The 25,326-nt window shown below is 35.7% G+C and overlaps 1 protein-coding gene across 1 annotated transcript; it reads right to left on the bottom strand.

Moving 5' to 3' along the window:
* Nucleotides 1-23,556: 23,556 nt before the first annotated feature.
* LOC120086497 (Cysteine/Histidine-rich C1 domain family protein) lies at nucleotides 23,557-25,026 on the bottom strand. The gene is made up of 2 exons (XM_039043179.2): nucleotides 24,527-25,026; nucleotides 23,557-24,441 (listed from the first exon to the last, which is right to left on the bottom strand). Exons 1-2 carry the CDS (start codon nucleotides 24,936-24,938, stop codon nucleotides 23,930-23,932), a joined length of 924 nt encoding a protein of 307 aa, XP_038899107.1. The 5' UTR covers nucleotides 24,939-25,026; the 3' UTR covers nucleotides 23,557-23,929.
* Between the last annotated feature and the right edge of the window lie 300 nt (nucleotides 25,027-25,326).

The following is a 25,326-nucleotide window of genomic DNA, read 5'->3' as shown; positions in this document are numbered from 1 at the left end:
CAAGGCAGAAGTGCTTCGATATATGAAGAGAGATATATCAGACTTAGCATTCTAAAAGCCCCAGCTACATAGTGCTATCTTTAGTGTATTGTTCCAAGCCCTTGGCGCTTGTTTGGGGCCATATATGGCCGTGTGTAAGCGACAGACTTGATTCGATAGTTGAGAATGAACAAATCCTTGTGGTTGGCACATGTAAACTTCTTCATCGAGGACCCTATTAAGGAAGGAATTATTGAAATCTAACTGTCTCAACTGCCACCCTTTGGATACAGCAAGGCTAATGACGATCTGGATGGTGGACGCCTTTACCACTGGACTAAATGTCTCGAAGAAATCAATGTTCGAGTTTTGATGGAAGCCTTTTGCTACGAGGTGTGCCTTGTAGCGTAGAATGGAGCCATTAGGACTTCGTTTGATTTGGAATACCCACTTATTCCTAACAATGTTCATCGACGATGTTAGAGGAACTAAAGTTTAGGTCTGTTTTTTCATCAGTGCTTGAAATTCATCACTCATCTCGTAGTTCCATTATGTGGTTTTGAGCGCATCAGTGACTCGTGTAGGTTCGGTTAAAGAGCAATCTTTGTGAGTTTGGGAGGACAGTACTTTGGGTTTGAAGATTCCTACCTTTCCACGGGTAATCATGGGATGAGTGTTTACGGGTATAGGGTGTGGGACAATATCGGGTGAAGACTGGGCAGTGGACGATGAAGGTAAATGATCGGTGGGTTGGACGGTAGGCGATGGTGAGTCAGGAGGTAAACGGTCGGAGGGTAAATAATTAGGTTGTAAACGATCGGTGGGTAAACGATCATTGGGTAAAGTATTGGTAGGTAGACGATCAGTGGGCTGGACATTACACGATGAGGGTAAACGATCGCTGGGTAAACGATCGGTAGGTGAACGATCATTGGGTAAACGATCACTGGGTAAGCAACTGGTGGGTAGGCGATCAGTGGGCTAGATACTAGACGATGGGGGTAAACGATCGCCAGGTAAACAATTGGTGGGTAGACGATCAGAAGAGGAAGATGGGAAGGCTGGGTTGTCTGTAGAGTTATCAGTTAGTGATTGGGTGTGAGTTGTTTTGATAATTGGTGAGGGTGAGGCAGTGGACGTAGAGGGCATAGAGTTACTGTGCGGTATGTCCTGACTGAGAGGCAGCCAGGAAACCGAGTGGACGACAACTGCTTGCTTGGCCGGTCTGCAAGCTGAAGGAGACACCTGACAAGGAAAATCAGTTTCATTAAACACAACATGCCAAGAGATGAACAACCTACCATTGGGGTTGAGGCATTTAAGCCTTTGTGATTCACAGCAGGGCTGACGTAGATGCACTTTTCTGTGCGATAGCTCAACTTATGTGAATTGTACGGTCTCAGACAAGGGAAACATACACACCCAAATATTCGAAGCTCCTCAAACTTGAGCTTCTTTTTTAACATCACTTCCATTGAAGACTGCCCATTTAGGATAGGGGTGGGAAGGCCATTAATTAGCAGAGTTGAGTATAAGAAGGCATCCCACTAATGATGTAAGGAAAGATGTGCTTTGGCTAGTAGGGTTAGCCCTATCTCCACTATGTGTCTGTGCTTCCTCTTAGCCCTTCCATTTTGTGCCGACGTATATGGACAGGTATACCTGGAGGCAATGCCATGTTGATGATAGACTTTGTGTAGACTTACAAATTCTCCACCATTATCCAACTGTAGGGACTTGATCAATGTATTGAACTGAGTTTGTATCATAGCGAGAAAGTGTTGAAAAGCTGCAAGAGTGTCACTTTTTAATCTCAGAGGATAGATCCATGTGTACCTGCTGTGATCATCAACAAAGATAACATAATATTTGTACCCATCTGTAGACAGAAGAGGAGCTGGACCCCACAAATCAGTATGTATAAGTTCAAAGGTTGTAGATGCTCTTGAGTTAGAGTTAGGGAAGGCTAAAGAGTGCGATTTGCCATAGCTACAAGAATCATAAAATTTGAGCTCTTCATTAGATAACATAGGGAGATTACAACCTTTGATAATAAATTTTAGTGTTTTTGACGAAGGATGGTCAAGTTTTCTATGCCATGTAACCTTAGACACCCTATGCTTCAAAGATATGCTAAGAGCATATAGATCTTTATTCTTGTGTACTAGCTGTGATGGTACTTTATTTCCTATTGACTTTGAGCTACATTCTGCACCTTCTAACTGATACAGTCCATCTTTAAGTACCCCCTTCATTACTGTTTGTCCCGTACCTTTGTCCTTAACAAGACAGTAATCTGTGTGAAATTCAATAAACATGTTATTGTCTTTTGTTAGCTTAGATATACTAACCAAATTTTTTGCTATGGCAGGCACACATAACATATCATTAAGTTTCAAATTGCAGGCATCACTAGACAAACATGCAGTTCCAACATGAGAAATTTCGAGAGTATTACCATTAGCTACAGTGACTGCTTCAGTACTTGAGTATTCGGTCGGGTTGCCAAGATTATTGAAGTCTGAGGTGACATGATTGGAGGCACCACTGTCAGCATACCAATTTGCATCAGCCATGTTCTCTTTTCTTGTCAGAAAGGGATTACTTCCATAGGCAGTGGCTAGGGCTGTTGGATGAGGTTGAGTGTTTTTGGTCTGGTTGTTGGGGAAGGGTTGTCTCTTGTTTTGAGGAGAATTGGGAACAAAATCTCTGTTATACCTGTTGAAGCAGTAAAATGCTATGTGTCCTGCCTTCCCAAAAACTTGATACACAGGTTTGTTGTTGTTTTTTCCCCTACCTCGACCTCTACCATGGCCATCACCACCTCGTTGTCCTCCCTCAATAGACTAGTTGCTGCTATTGGTCTTGTTATTTTGGTTGACATGTCTAGTATTTTTCATATTCACTGACGTATTACTGACTTGGTTGAAGCCTACTGTCGTCTTTTGATTTGACTGATGTTCCAATTTCCTTTCACACAGGAGAAGTTCCGATTGTATATCAAGCCATGACATGTCCACTCTCCCTTGGATTGTGGCCACGATGGCATTGTACTCTTCATCAAGACCAAGTAGCACCTGTGACACAAGAGCTCTTGGTGGCACTAGACTACCAGCTTGCTCAAGATTGTCAACATTCATTTTCATAGTTCGAAGGTACTCTTCCATTTTAAAATTACCTTTTCTGGTTGTTTGAAACACATATCTCAGATAATTCTCTTCAACCCTGGACTGAACACCAAAGACTTGTTAAATGCTGGTCCACAGATCCCTTGCATATTCACATCCCATAACTTGAATGGCAACTTCTGGTGTCATGGAGTTATATAGCCAGCCTAAGAGGAGTTGATCTACAACCATCCATGCTTCGTATTGAGGATTTACCTCAATTGTTGTCGACGAGCTGGAAGCACCACTGCCGGAGCTTCCTTCTGCGCTGCACGGAGCAACTTCTGCTTTAGTCGATCCAGTCGGTATGCTCTCACCGACTGCAGGTTACAAAAACATTGGTGGACAAACTTTTTGTCCGGTTAGGTGCCCTTTGAGTCTGTAGCTCTGAAGGATTGGAAGCGCCAAGTTTTTTCATAGAAGGAAATTGTTGCAATCAAGTTTGATGGAGGTTATCTGATTGAGAGTTGTTTAGGGGTAGGCCACTGAAGTTGGTTGTGCCGAGGGTGGTTCCCAGGTTTCCTTGATTGACGTTGGTCATTGTAAGCTCTGATACCAAGTTAAAGTGTGAAGTTGTCATTTGAAGAGGTATACGACGGGATGTTAAACGATAGTAGTCAAAAGGTAGACGACAATACCAACAAGTAGACGATAGTGTCAAGCGGTAAACGATAGCATTTAAAAGGAGGTACACGATAGCGTCAAGTGATAGACGATAGCGTTTAGAGGAGGTAAATGATAACGTCTGAAGAAGGTAGACGATAGCGTCAGGAGATAGACGATAGTATTTGGAGGTAGACAATAGCGCTTAGTGATAGACGATGTCGTATAGACGATAACGTCAAGAGGTAGACAATAATATTTAAACAAAGGTAAACGACAGTTTTAGCTAGGTAGGCGATAATGCAGAAGGTACACAACAGTGGCACGCCAATCTTTTCTTTATATTTTCTTGTATATTGAAATGTACATAGGTGTTATATCTATACAATATGGAATCCCTAATTTAGGAATGCAAGAATAACTCAACAAAAAAATGGTTAGACACTTATTTTAAACATTCTATTCTTTTGGTAAATCCTATTCAATTGGTAAAGAGGTAAGACTATAATATATGAAGTCTTGCACTGCTGACGGGGTACTGGGTTGATTTTCCTTTGGTGACGTAGCTGGTTGTGTTGGCATCCTTAACACAAAGGAGTTTGGCTCACTCGATAGCAGTGTTTTGGGTGTTGATTGGTGAGTTTTGAATGGGTAATGTAGTTTTAATCTCTCTTTCAAATCATTGGTTAATGCTATGGGTGGAATTAGGTTTCGGTAACTCTTTGTGGACGATTTTAGCTAATTTAACTTTCAAAGAAGTATGTTAAATCTAAAATTTATTTGGGTAAATTCTCTAGGGCTAGATGGAAAAAATTCTTGGTTTAAACATGGATACTGATTGAAGATCTTGATTTAGGTTTGGTCTGAGACATTCGTAACTCAACAAAGATTTTATTTGGTTGCTGAAATTTTTTCGAGGTAAGTGATTTACTATCCCTCGAATGCAAGTTGGTGTCAAGATTGTGATTGTACTGAAAGCATGATTCTTTTTGGATGGGTTGAATTACTATGACTTATTATGGTTGGATTGTTTAGAGTGTTCTGTAAACCCGTGTTTATGTGACAGAAAATATGATATTATGTGAATGTTTGCTATGTTTGATTGATGGATGGATTGTTGAGACTGTTTTGGAAGCTCATTAGCATGTTCTAAGATTATAATTGCATGTTTATGCCTATGTTAGATTGATAATGACTGTTAGTGTTCTTATTGGACTACGTACATTGCATGTTGTGGACCTTTGAGTTCACATCTTATGTTTATGTTTCGGTGTTCCTTTGGATTCACCACTTATGCTTATGATTGTGACCCTTCTGATCATCACTTATGAAAGCGTGCCTTCGGGTTTGCCCCTTATGCTTATTGTTGGGTTTATGTCCTAAGTGGTTTGTAAACATTAGAACTTATTCTGAGAATTCGATAAAGTTGTTGTTGAATATATTGTTTTTTAGAAATCCAATAAACCTAAGTCCTTTGACTATAATATGAGTACTTGAACTTTATGTGGAGACATATAAGTGGTTCAGGTTCGAGTAAATAGTCAAAATGATCTATAGTATATGAATAAGGTTGGGTACCTTATTCTGATAACACTATTAGATGCGGCCTACTCTGTAGTTGTTACAAAGTGTTGTAAAGTGCTACATATGAAGTGATCCTAATTCGTGCATGATGAGACATGAGAAGTGGGGGTGTCCTGTGCAAATGAGTCTTGTGCAAGATCGAACCACGAAACCTGTCACTCTTAAACGTTGTTTACTATTTAAGACTGACTATTTTGAAGCGTGACCTAGATAACTTAACCTTCATCCTGAGCTAACTATGAACTCCTGTTTGTTCGGGATTATCCTTTGATCTGCAAATGGTGAGAATAGACCAATTGCCTCTGCTCAATAAGCTTACCATTTTGGGATAAGACTGGATGAATAGCTGGGAACATAGGGTGCAAGAGGGAATTCACTCCTACCCGATTAGAGTTAGTAGAGAGATTGTTCTGCTGATTCTGGGTCTTGAACCAGAGCTCTCACCCTCTCATTGGCTTGAAAGGGATTCAATTTGTTGATTGGATCACAAATAAATTGTTCATTAGGAGATCAATGGAACTTAAGGAACAAGAGGTAATTTCGGGGGTAAAACAGAGATTCGACCCAGCCGTTATTACGAGCAACCTGTGAAGGGTTAACTTACTAATCATGGTTATATTGAGTAGACATAATAACATAATATATCTACAGTGAGGGGAGTTCAACTATAGGCTTTAGTAGAATCATCCATTAGTTAACGAATGAGGGTTAGATCGGTATAATGAGTTTAGCTGATTAATCTTGGATCGTTGAAGCCCATGATCTATAGGTTCGCGAGGTCCCCCTACTAGCTTATAAATGGGTAAGCTTTAGGGTAGCTTGAGAAATTAATTTGAAACGTTCAAATTAAACGGAACAAGAGATTTAAATATGATTTAAATATATAAAGATGATTATTGTGCAAAAATTAATTTAATATTTGATATTAAATTAATTAATTTTTTAAATTAATTTATGAAATTAATTTAAGAAAATCATTTTTTGAATTAAAATGGTTTTAAAATATTTTTTGTTTTAAAAAGAAAAATGGAAAAACGTTTTGCATGGTTGCACAAAATGGAAAATGAGTTTTCTCCATTACCATCATCTTTATGCTCACACAAAAACCATTATCTTCTTTACTTTGATTCTCCAAGCATGAGCTGCAAGCCATGCACTCCATCTCTTTGCATGTTCATCTATATATATAAAGAAGATTGGAGTTGTTGGAGAAGAAAGGAATACACCGAATTTTGAGAGAAAATTTTCTGAAGAAGAAATTACCTTCTTCAGTCTGGCTGCTGTGAGATCTTCGTGTTTCTTCACATCTTCAAGTTGTTCTTGAGTCCCACAACTCTACCTAAAGCTCCAAGAGCATAGTAGGGAAGGCTTTGAGGTCACGTTGATATCAAGTGAAGACAGCAGCTGAACAGGCCTTTTTTTTTAGAGTTCATCAAAGGCATGTTCTGAAAACCCATTTTTTTTTTTAAAAAAGATCATGCTTTAGTTTTTTCCAAAATTAGTGAATTAGAATACTTATGGATCCTTGATACTTCTGCTGCATGTTGTTTAACTCTTACACTTATGCCTATGCCTATGCCTACGATATGTAAATGTACACCTGAGTCTCGATAGGAATGCTAACAGTTCACCTAGTGGGCCTAGGAGTGGTTCGCTTACTTGATATTTTTATACTCATTCTTTTCTCTTCATGTTTTTTAGGTAAAGGTAAAGATGGACCCTCGAATGACACGAGGAATCTGTGGCAAGGCCATTGGGACTTGACATTGCTTCTGCATATGATTTTCTCAAAGTGTTATGTTTTGTTTAGAGTCAAAAATTTAAATTATTTGATTGATTTAGTTAGTACTTTATTTAATTTATTTCAAAGAGGATTTAGGGTACCCTGGACAGTGTTCTTATGTTTATTTTTTTATTTTCTTCAAGAAATATATTGTCAAGCTTATGCATGCATGTAGTAGCGTCTTGGAAGTATAATAGAAATTTGGGTTGTTACCGTTGGTATCAGAGTCTAAGTTAGTCCGTCCAAAATGTCTCTATGGCTTGTCAATGGATTCTATGTCATAGCCAAGTATGTATTATAAGTAAAGTTTTTTTTGAAAAGTTGTGCATAAAAAATATTTATTTAGTTTATGCACTGATTACATTCTAATTGATCAATTAATGATTCAAAAGAAGCTAGTATGAGATTATTGTTAAGCTATGGCACTATGGAGAAAAAAAATTTAGAGGTCACTTGTCACTAGTTTATCTCATGGAATGATTTTTAGAAAGGAACATATATTCTAGTTCAAATGTCTTAAGGTGTGACAAAACTATGCGGCATTATGGTAGTGAAGATAGAAAAGACTGTACTTGTTTAAGCAAGAAAACGAAGTTGTATGTCTATATGAGAACCGATTAAAGAAATTGTAGTATGTTCTAGTAGAAAGTGAAAGTAGTAGTGCTAAAAGAAACCTCGTCACAATGAAGTATGTGCTTACATTGAATTAAGGTAGTTGTCGTAATCATGGAAATGGCGGAAAAAAATTAGGAGGTGTATAATAATATGAAGAACTTCATAAAGGACCACAGTAAAATGATTTTGGCAAGGAAACCAAGATGGTTGAAAATAACGTTGACCTAAAATGGAAAAAAAATTTGTTGAATTAAATTGTGGTCCCTGAAGGTACTTGGGTGTTACATATGTCTTTGTTGCAATGGAAAAACTCAAGTTTAATTAATTGACCCAAGAGGAAGAGTAGGTATTTGGAGTTAAAAGCAATAACAACTTTTGACGAATACCTTGCTAAAGGTTGAACTTAAGAATTTAATTGTAGATTATAAAAGAGTTGTAAATAGTTACATATTTTGGTATAGAGATTTTGTTTCACTTGGAAAGTGAGAAAGAGCACTTTGATTTTGTTTGCCTTAACAAAGATGAAGGTGAGGAAAATACAAGTATTTTAGGAAGAATTTACTTTTTAAAAAGATAAAAGGAAGTTACTCTTTAAAGACTACATGTACATAAGTTTGGTTTGACTTGCTAAGAAAGGAATTCTGGTGATTAGTAGCCTTGGCGTTGGTTTAAGCATACTTAAGCCACATGCAATTTTTGTAGGATTGTATCGAAAGCACAAGGATCATCTAAGCACTCAAATTCACTAATTTTGGCAAAATATAAAGCATGCTCTTGCAGAAAACAAGTGAGTTTGAAGACATACTTCCTGTAGAACTTCTTCAAAGCTTGCTCATTGCAGTAATCTTATTGAAGAACTCTTTCTTCAAACTGAATTTTCTCTCAAATTCTCTATAGATTGCATGCCCGATTTTCACTCTAATCTCTTCATTATATTGCAAATCAACATGCAAAGGAGAGAGTTGCATGGGTTGCAGCTCATGCTTGGAGAAGACAAGACAAATTGAATGCCATTTGAGTGAGCAACTGAGGAGAGGATAATGGAAAAACAACTTTTTCCATTTTTGTGTTTTTGATTTTCACTTTTTTCAATTTTATCACAAAATAAAATTTTGATTTTAAAAATGAAAAAATTAATTATTTTCATAAATTAATTATTAAATAAAACTTAATTAATTTAATATCAAATATTAAATTAATTTTAACACATATCCATCTTTATATATTTAAATCATATTTAAATATATAAATTCTCCTATTCTGTTTAATTCTCAAATTAAACATGTAATTATATCTCATATAATTACTAATTCCCTTAATTCAGATTTGAACGATTCAAATTAACCTATCATGCTATTCTAGAGCTAGTTCATTACGAGCTAGTAGGAAACCTCGCAGACCTACAGATCATAGGCTCTAACGATCCGAAATTAATTGGCTAAACTCATTAGATCAGATTAATCCCCATTAGGTCACTCCGCTAAAGCCTATAGTTGCACTCTCCTCACTATTATGTCCACATGATTTAACTATAATCAGCAAGTCGACCCTTCACAGGTTGTTCATAATAACAGCTGGATCAAATATCTATTTTACCCCCAAGATTATGTCTTATTTCTCAAGTCCCTACTGATCCTCTAATGAACATCTGGTTTGTGATCCTATCCCTAAATCTGGTAGGCGTGAACTCCGTCTTGCACTCTATGTCCCCAACTATCTATCTGGTCTTACCCCTAAAATGGGAGTCTTATTAAGCCGGCGCTGTTGAGCCAACCCTCACCTATGCAAATCTAAGGACAATCCCAAATAAACAGGAATTCATAGTTAGCTCAAGATTGAGATCGAGTTACCTAGGTCATCAAGGTGAAATAATTAGTCTTAAATAATAAACAACGTTATAAAGTAAGAGTGACTTATTTCTTGGTCCTGATCTTATGCAAACTCATTGCATAGGACGCCCCCACTCTTCATGTCATAACATGTATGAATTAGGATCACATCGTATGTAGCACTTTACAACTCTGTATAACAACTACCGAGTAGGCCGCATCCAATGGTGTTACCAGAATAAGGTACCCAACCTTAATCATGTACCGTAGATCATCTTGACTATTTACTCACTCTTATGTCTTCACATAAAGTTCAAGTACTCATACAATAGTCATGGGTCTTAGTTTATTGGATTGAGACTTTCATACAATTTATGAAATCAATAATAAGTTTATTGATTATAGAAAATGTTTATCATTTTACAAACTGCAAGTTTTAGGACATAAAACCCAACTATACTCCCACTTGGACTAAAACACCAGTGGATCAATATATATAAATATATACAATGCTGAGTTTATATGGAGAGAATAAAATGTACAAATAGAATAAACTAGGGCATTACAATATCCATAAATTCTTCCATTTGCCCTAGTGATACAAAACTCGTAGACCTAGTCCTACTAGGTGACCCTTGAACACTTTAATCGAGAAGGCCTTCATAAATGGATCAGCTAAGTTGTCTTGGGAAGCAATCTGGGTGACAATTACGTCTCCTCTATGTACAATCTTCTTGATGAGATGGTACTTCCGCTCGATATGCTTTCCCCTTTTATGGATTTGTGGTTCCTTTGAGTTTGCAACTGCTCCACTGTTGTCACAATAGAGAGTGCACTATTTCCAGATCTGTCAGGAACTTTCTGAGCCATACTGCTTCTTTTGTTGCTTCGCTTGCAGATACATACTCAGCTTCCATTGTGGAGTCTGCAATATAACTCTGCTTGATGCTCCTCCACACAACTGCACCTCTGTTTAAAGTGAATACTGACCCCGAAGTTGATTTTCTTGAATCAATTTGGATTGAAAGTCAGAATCAGTGTATCTAGTAAGGATAAAATCCTTAGCCCCATACACGAGCATATAATCTCTCATTTTCCGAAAAGACTTGAGAATGTTTTTAATAGCAGTCTAATTGTCATGACCAGGATTGGACTGAAATCTGCTGACAATTCCTACGACATAGCATATATCGGGACGAGTTAACATTGCATACATCAAACTCCCAACTGCAAATGCATATGGAATTCGATTCATCTCCTCAACTTCTTGAGGTGTCTTAGGACTCTATTCCTTAGACAAGTGAATTCCATGCCTAAAAGGTAAATATCATTTCTTGGAATTTTGCATTTTATACCTAGACAACATCTTGTCTATATAAGATGCTTGAGATAATGCCAATGTTCTGTTCTTGCGATCCCAAGCTATTTAGATTCCAAGAACATACTGTGCTTCTCTGAAATCTTTCATTTGAAATTGTGAAGCCAACCATCTCTTAATGTCAACTAGATATTCTACTACATTCCCAATGAACAGAATATCATCAACAAACAACAACATACAAGTTGTCGATTTTCTTGTATACACAGGGTTTGTCAACATTTTGTTCAAAGCCATAAGATTTGATCATCCAGGATCTAAAAGCTTGTTTTAATCCATAAATAGATCTATTAAGCTTGCAAACCTTTTGCTCTTGACCCTACTGTATAAACTCTTCTAGTTAAGACATATAAATACTCTCTTCAAGATAGCCACACAGAAAAGCTGTCTTGACATCCATCTTCCATATTTCATAATCATAAAATGTGGCTATGGACAAGAGTATTCTAATAGACTTTATCATGGGAACTGGAGAGAAGGTTTCTTCAAAATCTACCCACTATTTGGGTAAACTCTTTTGCCACAAGTCTAGCTTTGTAGGTCTGTAACTTACCAGCTTGGTCTCGTTTTCTCTTGTAGATCCACTTGCAACCGATGAGTTTTACCCTTTCTGGTTGATTTACAAGATCCCAGACAGAATTGAAATACATAAATTCTATTTCAAGGTCCATTACTTTAATCCATTGGTCTTTGTTCACATCGTTCATTGCTTGGTTAAAAGACAATGGATCCTCTAAACCATCATCTGGTATGATGAGTTGAGTTTCAGTTAAACCCATGTACCGATCAGGCTGTTACACAACCCTCCCACTACGATGAGGCATTCTTAACTCTTGAGAATGATGTGGAGTATCGGTTTCATCGATAACTCTTGTTGATGGACCTTCTCTATCAACAACTCTTGTTGAAGGACCTGCTCGATCAACAACTCTTGTTGATGTATTTGTCATTTCTCTGGACATTTCTTCTATTACTAGCTTACTGCGAGGTTGATGATTCTTTATGTAATCTTCCTCCAGGAAGGTTGCATTTGTCGATACAAATACTTTATCTTTTTGAGGATCATAAAAGAGACCACTTTTTTTTTTCTTTTGGGTAGGCTACAAATAGGCATATTTTTGAACGGTATTCTAGCTTTTTAGGATTTTGCACCAATACATGTGGTGGACAACCCCAAATCCTGAAGTGATATAAATTTCCTTTACGTCTTTTCCAGAGCTCGTAAGGTGTTTCAGAAACACTTTTCGAGGGAACCATGTTCAAAATATAAACCACAGTTCCAACTGCGTGTCCCTAAAAGGAATTTGGTAACTGAGCGTAACTCATCATGGAACGAACCATGTCCAAAAAAGTTCTATTTCTCCTTTCTGTTACACCATTTTGCTGAGGTGTTCCATAGGCCACGAGTTGAGACTGAATTCCATGTTCTATCAAATAGTTCTGGAATTCTATGTCCATATACTTACCACCTCGATCTGATCGAAATATTTTAATCTTTTTACCTAATTGGTTATCAACCTCAGTCTTATACTCTTTGAACTTTTCAAAAATTTCAGACTTTTGGTGCCTTAGGTAAATATGCCCATACCTAGATTAATCATCTATAAAACTGATGAAATATTCATACCCTGCTTTCGCTCTAACATTTAGAGGCCCACAAAGGTTTGAGTGAATCAACTCTAGGGGCTCTTTGGCTCTAAGACCTTTTCCAGAAAAAGATTCTTTTGTCATTTTACCCTCGAGACAGGACTCACATGGTGGTAATGAACTATCTTCCAATTTATTTAGAAGACTGTTCTTAACCAATCTCTTAATCCTATCGAGATTGATGTGACCTAGTCTCAAGTGCTAAAGATAGGCATTGGAGAAATCTTCCTCTTCTTATGAGTCCCAACAGTTTTAAACATTTTCATATTCAAAACAGCTTTGACCTTAGTTGGTTTTAACATGTACAAGTTATTTTCTAATTTTGCAGAGCAAATCTGTTTATTTCCCATATTGATGAACACTTCACCATTTTCGAAATAAACTTTATGATTTTGTTCTAGCAAATAAGAGACAGATATTAGATTCCTTTTCATAAAAGGAATATAATATACATTTTTCAGATAAATATACTTATCTCCTATAAATAACTTCATATCTCCCACTGCTTTGGCTGAAACAATCTCCCCGGTCCTTACTTTAAAGATTGTTTCACCTTCTGTCAATTGTCTCCAGGAACTTGTTTCCTGTGAGATAGTACATACATGATTGGGGCACCTGAATCAATTTTCCAGATTTTATCGTTTTCCACTAGACATGCTTCGATAAAAGTAAATCATATTTATCTTGGTGTTTGAATTCAACATTCTCATCTACATAATTCATAATTGCAGATGAGTTGGGAGATAGAGAACAATCATCTGTTAAAACTCTTTTGGTATAATCAGCTGCTAGTAATTTGTTTGTTGATTTGATTTTACTATTATGTACATCGGAAGCGAGTATTATAGAATAATTCGGCATGCTGATAAAAGTCAAACAAATTCTAATTAGCATAATGTACCCATAACCATTATTTATTTGCAACGTCATTTTAGTGAGTCAGAATATGTGCTACCGAAGGGCAGTCACATACTCCTTCATTAAAACAAATAAATTTGACTAAACACTATCCTCGGAATAACTCTTATTCCTATTGTCTCCAGAATAACTCTTATTCCTATAGTCGTTAAGTTATCGTTTTCGATCAAGATCTTTACTAACAACTTAGTAATTCTTGTAAGTGTGACCCACCATTTTCAGATCCTATAGGACGGTATGAATTTACTTCCGAAATAGAAGACAACATCCAAGATAGAACTATAAGACCCTATTCATTTTACTGAAGCCTGTGTTGTTCTGAATACTATGGTACAACCCTCTGAGGGGATAACCATCACTAAACGACTAGCAAAAAGGCCACCTAAAGCAAACCAGCATGCGCAACATAGGAATCTCACGGTTCAGACTAATGAAGGAGACCGTAGGATATATTGACACATATCCTTCACCCACTTACTATGAACTACTTCCTCCGTTTATCTTGATATTGACTAATACAAAACACTTTCTGAATGGAGGCCACTTCTAGGGTGACACGAAGCGTCATATGAATCTCACGGTGTAAACTATGTGGAGACGTGACAGTTGAAATCTATATATCTAGACTTATGTTTGAACAACTTCCCCTTATTCACTGAAATCTAGATTTAAGCTAAAAAAATACTTTCTAAATGGAGGCCACTTCCAGGGTGACATGAAGTACCGCTTAAATCTGGATTGTGAACTCTTAAAGACATGAGTGCTAAAAATAATGTATCATATACGTTATTAATCACCCACTGAAGTTTTCTAATAACTCTATCATATAGAAATTATTAAACTACCACTGTGTTCTATTTGGGTAGATTTATACTTAGGTTCTTTTCGGCTAATAAAATAACCTTAGGTCTATGTGGTTTATCCAAGTATAACTCTTATAATTGGATTTTACCTACGATGTCTAGGTGATAAACCATTTTATTACCTCACATCACTCATGTATGCTCATAAAACTGGTTACCAACGCTCAATAATTCGGCCATAATTCCCAGGTAGGAGGTGTTCCGTAAACCGTCAACTTAAGTACCCCCAGCCTTAGACAAGATATATACCGATTGAGTTTGTAACCTAGGTTGTATGAGTTTTAACAATTAAAACAGGTGGTCAACCTACGTGAGCATGCAGTTGTTGATTATAGATTTTAAATGTCTAACCCAATTTTATAACAACTTATAAAACTTTAGACATGCTAAACAACCATAACATACACGAGGCATTCAACATTTAATAGAAAATTTATATTAAATTCAAGAAACCCTAACATGCATACTATATATTATAAAAATTATAACATACTTTCAATGCATGTAACGTGCTTCCTATGGTGGGATTTTAAATCTAAATGACATAATGTATTCACATACAAGATTTATTTAATTATAACATACACCACATGCATAAATAATTAAACACAGATTGATATGGTTTTAGTTTTGGCAAAAACAAACAAACAGAAGCCTAACTATTACAATCAGCTTCAAAACCGTCTTTGAACCGCTCGAACCACTCCAAATCGAACCCAAGCACCTTGAACCGGACTGGATGAGTCTGAACCGGACTAGCTAAAACACTTTGAGGCTGAACCGTGTTGGACCTTGAGAAAAACAGTCAAACCGGCTGCTCTCGGTCCAACCTCAAAGTTTTGCTAAGGCCGATCATGTAACGCTGAAGGCAACGTCTAGCTTCATCACCTTGTGTTGTGAAAGACTACACAACTAAACGATCGTTTAGCTTCATTGCATAGAACTACACGATCGCTTAGTGTTTTTCAAAGCTAAACGATCACTTAGCTCTATCATATAGAACTACACGATCGCTCAATTCCATCGCTTAGCTATCGCTTAGTTCCATTGCAGAGAACTAAACGATCGCTTAACACCATCATCTAGTGCTTCATGTCATCATTTAGTATCCGCCGTAGCTAAACGATCGCTTAGTTTTATTGTATAGAACATCATCGCGTTGTTCAGCATTGTAGGTAAGCGATCGTTTAGTTCCATCACATAGAAACTTCAACGCATCGCTTAGCACTTCGTCTACACGGAGCTAAACGATGGCTCAGCACTATCACGTAGCACTTCATCGCATCGCCTAGCACGTATCATAGCTAAATGATCGTGTAGTACCATCGTATAGTAAATTCAACGTATCGTTTAGTTCCCTTAAAAGATCGCTTAGTGCTATCGTATAACAAATTGAAGCGTCATTTAGCTCCTACAAGTACACGATTGTCTAGCGTTCAACATCACAACGACTAGCGCCCATTGCTATACGATCATCTAGCTTTTCTTTACATCGTGTAGTGTCTGAGCTAGACGATCACTTAGCAACTGAACCTTAATAACAATTTTGAGCAGAAGCTGAAAAACTGGAACAACAGCTCGGCCTCTTTCACTTGTTTCTTCAATTACATCTTAATTTCAACTCTAATGACTCCAAATAAATTATAGAGTCTTGCTAACACATAAAAGCTCATCAAACAAGAGCCAATTACAAATTTAAATGATAAATTAAAGAGAATTAAAAAGTCAAATCTCAGAAAACCATATCAGTACATCAATTTCATATTTCTCATATAAAACACCTATCAAACCAAAATTAAACCGAATTGAATGCTTATATGATGCTCTAATATCAATTATAGGATTGTATCAGCAACAGCGGAAGCACAAGGATCATCTAAGCACTTAAATTCACTAATTTTGGCAAAATATAAAGCATGCTCTTGCAGAAAACAAGTGAGTTTCAAGACATACCTCTTGTAGAACTTCTTCAAAGCTCCTTCTCCTGCTGTTATCTTCTCCAAATCTTGTTGCAGACCACCTTAAGATCTTTCCCACTATTTTCTTGGTGCTCTAGATTGAGTTGTGGGACTCAAAACAAGCTTGAATCAAGGGATGAAGGAGAAATGCACGCTGCAGTAATCTTGTTGAAGAACTCTTTCTTCAAAATGAATTTTCTCTCAAATTCTCTATAGATTGCATGCCCGATTTTCACTTCAATCTCTTCATTATATTATAGATCAACATGCAAAGGAGAAAGTTGCATGAGTTGCAGCTCATGCTTGGAGAATACAAGGTAAAGTGAATGCTATTTGAGTGAGCAACTAAGGAGATGGATAATGGAAAAACAACTTTTTCCATTTTTGTGTTTTTTATTCACTTTTTTTCAATTTTATCACAAAATAAAAATTTGATTTTATAAAATCTATTTTGATTTGAAAAATGAAAAAAATTAATTATTTTCATAAATTAATTATTAAATAAAACTTAATTAATTTAATATCAAATATTAAATTAATTTTAATACATATCCATCTTTATATATTTAAATCATATTTAAATATAAATTCTCCTATTCCGTTTAATTCTCAAATTAAATATGTAATTATATCTCATATAATTACTAATTCCCTTAATTCTAATTTGAACGTTTCAAATTAACTTATCACGTTATTCTAGAGCTAGTCCGTTACGAGCTATAGGGGGACCTTGTGGACCTATAGATCATGGGCTCCAACGATCCGAGATTAATTGGCTAAACTCATTAGACCAGATTAATCCCCATTTGTTAACTAATGAGTCACCCCACTAAAGGCCATAGTTGTACTCCTCTCACTGTAGATATATTATGTTCACATGATTTAATCGTAATCAGCAAGTCAACCCTTCTCAAGTCGTTCGTAATAACGGTTGGGTCAAATATCAGTTTTAGCCCTGAGATTATGTCTTATTCCTCAAGTACCTACTGATTCTCTAATGAACAACTGGTTTGTATCCAATTATTAAACCAAACTCTCTCAACCTCAGCGAGAGGGTGGGGCCCCTTATTCAAGATCTGGATTCAATGCTTGAGAGAATAACCTTTCTCCTATCTCTAAATTGGATAGACGTGAACTTTGTCTTGTACCCTATGTCCCTAGCTATCTATCCGGTCTTACCTTTGAAATGGGAGTCTTATTGAACCGGCCTGTTGAGCCAACTCTCACCTATGCAAATCTAAGGGCAATCTCGAAAAACAGGAGTTCATAGTTAGCTCAGGATTAAGATCGAGTTACCTAAGTCATCAAGGTGAAATAGTCAGTCTTAAACAATAAACAACATTATAAAGTAAGAATGATTTATTTCTTGGTCCTGATCTTATGCAAACTCATCACATAGGACGCCCCCACTCCTCATGTCATAACATGTACGAATTAGGATCACATCGTATGTAGAACTTTACAACTCTTTGTAACAACTACAGAGTAGGTCGTATCCAATGGTGTTACCAGAATAAGGTACCCAACCTTATTCATGTACCATATATCATTTTGTCTATTTACTCGAACCTGATCCACTCTTATGTCTTAGTTTATTGGATTTAGACTTTCATACAATTTATGAAGTCAATAATAAGTTTATTGATTATAGAAAATGTTTATCATTTTACAAACTGCGAGTTTTAGGACATAAAACCCAACAAGTTTGAACATTAGTATTTATTGGTTGAAAAGATAGTTGTTTAGGTTGTTGATTGTGAAGCTCATCTTTAGCATGTGAGTATATTTCCAATATAAGGAGTTGGACAAGGAAAACTAGGATATTGGATGGGTGCTTTAACAAGTTTCTTTCATAGCTGAGTAGAGTGTTGGAGGAAATAACCTTTTAAGAAGAGTTGTAGTAACAATAGCTTTTGGGAACTATTGTTATAGAATGGTGAGGCTTTATTAAAGAGAAGGTATATAATTGAACAAAAGTTTGGAAGATGTTGATTTTGGGCATAAGTTAGAAACTAGTGAAACCATCATGTTGAGTGAAAAGAGAAAAGTAATATTGGTTGAAGGAGACAACGAGTTAGTGCTAGTGATATTAAAGTAAGTTAGATCTTTTAGAATTGCCACTAGTATAAGGGCCAACTTGGAGAATAGAGCTTGTATCATTATCAAGGAGGTTTTGTAGTAGAGCTAAATTAGCTTAAGTCACATATACATGAATATTATACAAAGTTTTCTTACACTTGATATTTTGTCTCAAGGTACTCAAGTTTTATTTATTAAGGAGAAAAGATGGAACCATGCAATTAGTTATCAGCTGTTATGAATCAAATTTGATAATGTAACTAGGTCACAAGGGAATGTAAAGGCCATCTTGTGTCAAAACTAGATTTTAACTCTATGGAGTAAGGGTTTTGGAGGTTAGATTTATGGATCAGGGAGACTTTATACTAAGAACTATCTTCAGTCATTAGATACATTTATTATGAGGCTACAAGGATGTGATTCAGATTGACTGATGCTCTATAGTATCCCTGGACTTCAAGAACCTTATTATGAAAGAGATTTTCAGATTCGTTCATAGTAGGGTCTAAATAGTGATATGCGATTGTTTTAAGACTAAAGAGTAACGTGAGGATTAACGAGTAAGTTTACAACCCTTGGCAGTATAAAGCCTTATGTTGCGTTTATAATAAGTATGAAACTTAATTGGATAAAAGTTATTTCTCACACATGTAGCTATTATGAGGGCATCCAATTGACGTTCCTAGTGTAGAAGCAATTTTTGGTTGATCAGATTTTCTTTACTACGTTTCTAGCGATTATGTCGTATCTAGTATGGCTTGTTGCTCTACTGTACACATGTAGATTTCTCTATATTAGTACGATTAGTACATATACATGTTTTTAGTGAATAAGACTTTTTAAGCTCACGACAATTCTTCAACATGTTACGTTTCGTAGTTATACATAGAGGAGGTTATTGGTACCAATTTAAGTTATGTCAAATAGTGAACCTGTTTTACATCCATTGTTTTGAAAGTATCTCAAGAATGTTTAGGCACTCAACTATAGTCCAGTATAGTTTTTCACTTACATTTTATGGGGTTTGCATGCAATAATAGTTATCAAGCTACATTAGTTCGACACTATTCGAATCTCTTTATGGAAAGAGTTGTAGATCTACTATTTATCGGAGGAAAATGGTGAATGAAAAATGTTGAAACTTGGATTAATGCAAACTACTAATGAGGTTATCCCAAAAAAAAAAAAAAAAAAAAAAACCCAGAATGTAGACAACACAGAGCATATCATAAAAGTTACACATGTACTAGACACAGAGACTTGGAATTGAAGTAAGTAATTTAAGTGTTCTTGAAAGTAGTACTTAGGAAGGGTGTTTTAGGTTGGGAAAGAAAGGGAGTTACTTCTAAATTTTCATTAAGCCATTTAAAATATAAAAGTCAAGGGGCTTATGGGAAAACGTGAGTGACGGTCGAGGTACTAGAGTTATGTTATATATTGTTGGTGCCAATTGTTAGGGGCGTGCAAAACAATTTAACACATGATTTGGGTTTGGATGGAAATTTTTTTTTTTTTTTTTTTTTTTTTTTTTTTTTTTGCTTTGGAGATATGGAGATATCACTGGCATGGGAAGAAGTATCGATCTTCAAAGACTATGGAAGTTTGAAGTACTTCTACTCTTGGATTGAGGAAGCAAGTTGGAAACCAGAAAACGAGATAAGAAATAAGTACATGAAGCTCCTATAGGATTATAACTTTCGAGGATGAAAGTTCCTAAAGGGGGAAGATTGTAACATCCCAAGTTTAGATAAATTAAGGTTAATTATTTTGAAATTTTTTGAAATTTATTTTCTTAATATTGGAATTTTGGAACTAAATTTGAAGATAATTGAAGGGTTAATGGATTTATTTAGTTTAGTTTGTTGGAGATAAATAATTTGAATTTATTAGAAGAAAATATATGTTTAAATTTTATGCCTTTAATTTTGGAAATTTAGATCTAAAATTTAATTAATGAATTAGGAGAAGGTAATTGGATTATTTTATTCAGGTTAAAGATTTTGAAAGATTTGGAATTTGGGAGTTAGAGATAGTCGATATCAAAAAAGGAAAAGAGAAAAAAAAATCAAATTTAAGTTTTATATTATATATTTATACACACATAAGGTTAAGAAAATGGTGAAATCAAAATTCTCTTCTTTCGTGAAGCGGCAACCACTGTCCCCCTCCACAATCTCTCTCTATCCCTCTCGCCAGTCAACCTCACGCCATCGCCCGCCGTTCTACACTCGCCCACCTGTCGATGGCTGCTCCTCCACCTCCGGTGCCGTCGTTCATTGTCGGTCGTCGTGTCAATAAGTTTCGCCACCGGTTTCTCTCTCATGATTTTCTCTCGCTCTCTCTCTAGCTCGCATCCTCGCCATTGTTGCAGCCGCTGCAAGTAGCTCCGTCGTGCAGTAGCTCAGACCGTCATCGCCTCACCATGGGTTCCTATTGTGTTGTGAGGTTCGATTACAGTAACGCCAGTGATTTTTCCTCTCGTGTTGCGTTGGTTTTGTTCAATACTCACTGTTTGTTTGGCTACGAAATTTATTTCCCACTCTGTGTTGTTAGATTCACGGGTTGAAGGAGTTTGGTTCACTCGATAGCAGTGTTTTGGGTGTTGATTGGTGAGTTTTGAATGGGTAACGTAGTTTTAATCTCTCTCTTAAATCATTGGTTAATGCTATGGGTGGAATTGTGTGTTGGAATTCTTGTGGACGATTTTAGCTAGTTTAACTTTCAAAGAAGTGATGTTGAATCTAAAATTTATTTGGGTAAATTCTCCAGGGCTAGATGGAAAAAATTCTGGGTTTAAACATGGATACTGATTGAAGATCTTGATTTAGGTATGGTTTGAGACATTTGTAACTCAATAAAGATTTTATCTAGTTGCTGAAAGTTTTTTGAGATAAGTAATTTACTATCGATTCGTTCTTGAATCCAAGTTGGAGTTAAGATTGTGATTACACTGAATGCATGATTCTGTTTGGATCGGTTGAATTACTGGCTTTTTATGGTTGGACGGTTGCGAATGTTCTATAAACGTGTGTTTATGTGACAAAAAATATGATATTATATGAATGTTTGTTATGTATGTTTTAAGATTATGATTACATATTTATGTCTATGTTAGACTGATAGTGGTTGTTAGTGTTCTTATTGGACTACGTACATTGCATGTTGTGGACCTTCGAATTCACATCTTATGTTTATGTTTCGGTATTCCTTTGGAATCACCAATTTTGTGTATGATTGTGACCTTCCGGGATCTCTACTTATGAAAGCGGGTTCGCTCCTTATGCTTTTGCGCGTAATGTAAAGGTAAAGATGGACCAACGAATGATACGAAGAATCCGTGGCAGGGTCATTGGAACTTGACAATTTTCTCAAAGTGTTATGTTTTGTTTAGATTGTCAAACATCTAAATTATTTGATTGATTTAGTTGTAATTTATTTAATTTATTTTAAAGAGGATTAGGGGTACCCGAACAGTGTTTTTATGATTTTATTATTTTAGGATTTATTTAATAAAAAAAGTTTTAGTTCTTTTATTAAATCTTTTATTTATTTTTTTTGTTTTCTTCCAGAAATATATTGTCAATGTTTTATTTATTATTTTTTTAATATTTATTTTCATCTTTCATCTTTTATTTATTTTTATTATTATTTTTTCTATCGATAAAAATAAATTTTCTATATTTATATTTTATTTTAATTTTGAATTTTAAAATTCTCCAAGATTTATATATTAATTTAATTTGCAATATGTATAGTATTTTTTTTTTTAATATTTCAACTTTTGATTATTAAATTTTGCAATATGCATGTTTCTATATTATCTTAATTCTAATATTTTTAATAGATCTGAAATTGAGTAGATTTTTACAATGTATATAAATTTTGTTGACTAAGACATTCATTTAGCTAAACTTTAATATTTTAAAGTCACGATATTTACATAATAATATAATTAGGTTGGATTGGACTTGACATCATTTAAGACAAATAACTCAAGTTAGAGATGACGTGTCGATCAAATTTGGATAACATATGGAGAATATGATATAATTTATTATTATATTTAGTTTTCATCAGGACTTACTTGTATTAGATGACATAATTTTTTATAATATCTTTTTCGATGTTTAATGTTAAAAAAAAAAAAGAAAAAAAGAGACAAGAAACAAGAAATAGTTATCAAACAAGTTCATGTTTCTGTTTCTTTTTTCTAAGAAATAGGAAATAGAAATAATTATCAAACATATTCCTGTGTCTTCTTCTCAAAAAAGAAAAAAGGGGAAACAAGGGACATGAAACGATAATAAATAGGAAATGAGAACATTATCAAACAGATCCTAAATTTCTCTGATCTAACTTTGTTCTCTTTCAACATTTCTCTACTCTCTATTTTTTCCCTCATAAACTTTTATTTCCCTCTATATTATTTGTCTACCACCTTTCAAATTTTTTCAATCTCAAGTATAATATTATTTTAGTAATTTTTATTTGATTATTCTAAAATTACCTTTAGAGACAAACATTAATCATTCGAAAATATTGTTAATTAAATTCAAATCATTTGTACAAATATGAAGAAAATATTAACATGATTTATACACTTTTACAAAACTACTTATAATTATATAATTTAGTTCAAAATATTTATTCTAAAAGCCAACTCCATACATGTCTTTAAAAGGACAATGGTTAATCAATTCTATACATGTCTTTAAAAGAACAATGGTTAATATCAACCTGGCTGCACTAAAAAAAAATTGTCACATGATCAATTTTTATTAGGTAACTGTTTGGATACATATAGATGTGTGAAGCCGAAAGTGCAAATCCACATTTTTACGGATGATAATTGCATCTCATCTCATTACATTCATTGATTGACATAATAAAAAAATAAAAAAAAATTCATTTTTTTTTTAAATGTGAAAAAATTTAATAGAACCATTTTCTAGAAGTTAATCCCTTCTCAAGTCATTCAAAATCACTTGGACAAAAAACACTTTTAATTAACAAATTATTACTTATTATTATATCAATTTTGTTGAAATTAATTACTATTTCTAAAAACATTCTTAAACATATTCTTAATTTCACGCGCATATGAATGAAAATAAGAAAAGAAAGCGGTGTACCTAGACATGAAACTGAAGAGATGCAAAAAGAGAATAATTTACATATGGATTATATTACAGAACACCATTACACTTGGAATAGTCATACATATGGAAAATGGAAACAACGGGAAATGAAGAGAGATTGCAAAGAAAATAATAAATAAATAATAATTAAAAAAGAAAAAGCTTGTCACCTAGATACTATTTTTCAAATAATATATTTAGGGATAGAAGGGAATGGGAGAGCTAGGATAAAGGAGGAAAATAATAACAAATAGTAAAAATAGGGAAGAAAGAAAGAGGAAGAGTAGGACGGAGGTGGTGGTAGGGGAGCTATATATGTGTGTGTGTGTGAGCGCGCGCTTTCCTTTTTTTTTTTTTGTAATTTGGAGGGAGAGCAGGCAGAGGGTAATTAACGATGATGAAGGGCTGAGGGGGCGGCCTTGCCGTTGATGTTCTGGACGAAAGCTTCGCCAACCCCTTCTCCGAGGCCCTCGATGATGCCTCCCAAGAACTCAACGACCACCTGGGAAGCGAGTCTTGCGGCGGTTCCCAGCACGCTGGGCTTCTCGGTTCCCTTGTGGCCGTTGTCACGGAGGCCGTTTTTCACGCTCTTTGCGCACACTGCATGCACGTGGTACTCACACACGGTGCAACGGTACATCCTCCCGGACCTCCTCCTCTTGCACTCACCGCACATCACCAAGCTGCTGGGGTGATCAACTACTGATGATGATGATGATGATGATGATGCAGCTCCCAGCATCCTCAGCGCATGCGGATGCAACGACGGCACCTTCATTTCCGAGGATAGCATCGCGCAGCAAGGGTGCATCTGGAAGCTGCACACCCCACATCGGAACGCAAATCCTTTAATGGGCTTCGCGCAAATCTCGCACTTGGACTGCATGATGCCGCCTTTCACTAATTACAATAAAATAAAATGACTTAACTAATTAATAATCGAATAGCAAATAATTAATTATACTATATATACACATGCATATACCTGGCTTGGAGTAAAAGAGAAGAAGATGGTGGGAATGGAAAGGGTGGGCCTTGAGTGCCGGAGGAGAGAAGGCGCAGAAGTCGTGGAGGTGGAAATCACATTGCTGGCAACTGAATCGGCTGCCGGCGCCGTACTCCTTGCACCCACTGCACGTAAACAGGTCCGGAAGGCACATCCGGGAAAGCCGATGCCGAGGATGGCTAAAATGGACCATCTCTTCCCCATACATCAGCTGAGGGGACACGGGGAATTCCACCACCGCCGCCTCCTTTTTCTCAATCTTACTATTTTGTTTACTATTTTCTCCTCCGGATTCTACCAGCTGCTGCATCGGGCTTTGGTTCTTCTGCAGCACAAAGGTTCTGGTCTTCCTCAAATAATTACCTTTGCTGCTCATTATTCCCTTATTCATCTCTCTCTCTCTCTTAATTTGGAATTAATGGTTCTTATTATTGAATCACTATAAAACTCCCACCAGACTTTGAGAGTATTTATGCTCATTGGGTGGACACTATTCGAACAAACACCATCGAGAGATGATGTTACTTCCGGCCCACACACACACATATGCTGCATGCCACCAAGGAAGGCACCCTTGACTAATTTGCATACGGAAAAGACTGAATAAAATATAAACTAAATGATTTATTTATTTAAATGGAATAAGGACAATGAGCTGCATTATCCAAGGTTCTCTCTCTGTTTTTTTTTTTTTAACATAACAAAAATAAAATAAAATGAAAAATCAATTAAAAAAAGTTGCCACATAACACCTATGAAGCATAAACACATATACGGCT

The sequence above is a fragment of the Benincasa hispida genome, chromosome 9, assembly GCF_027475165.1.
Source record: "Benincasa hispida cultivar pf3 chromosome 9, pf3_genome.v1.1, whole genome shotgun sequence".
Taxonomy (NCBI): domain Eukaryota; kingdom Viridiplantae; phylum Streptophyta; class Magnoliopsida; order Cucurbitales; family Cucurbitaceae; genus Benincasa; species Benincasa hispida.
Note: the sequence above shows the minus strand (reverse complement) of the source record. Positions and strands in the feature narration are given on the sequence as shown.

Bases quoted from the DNA above. Each gene is read 5' to 3' on its own strand.
- LOC120086497 (XM_039043179.2), bottom strand. From the start codon at position 24,938: ATGAATAAGGGAATAATGAGCAGCAAAGGTAATTATTTGAGGAAGACC. The intron at 24,442-24,526 runs GTATATGCATGT...TATTGTAATTAG, and splicing joins TCTCTTTTACTCCAAGCCAG to TGAAAGGCGGCATCATGCAG.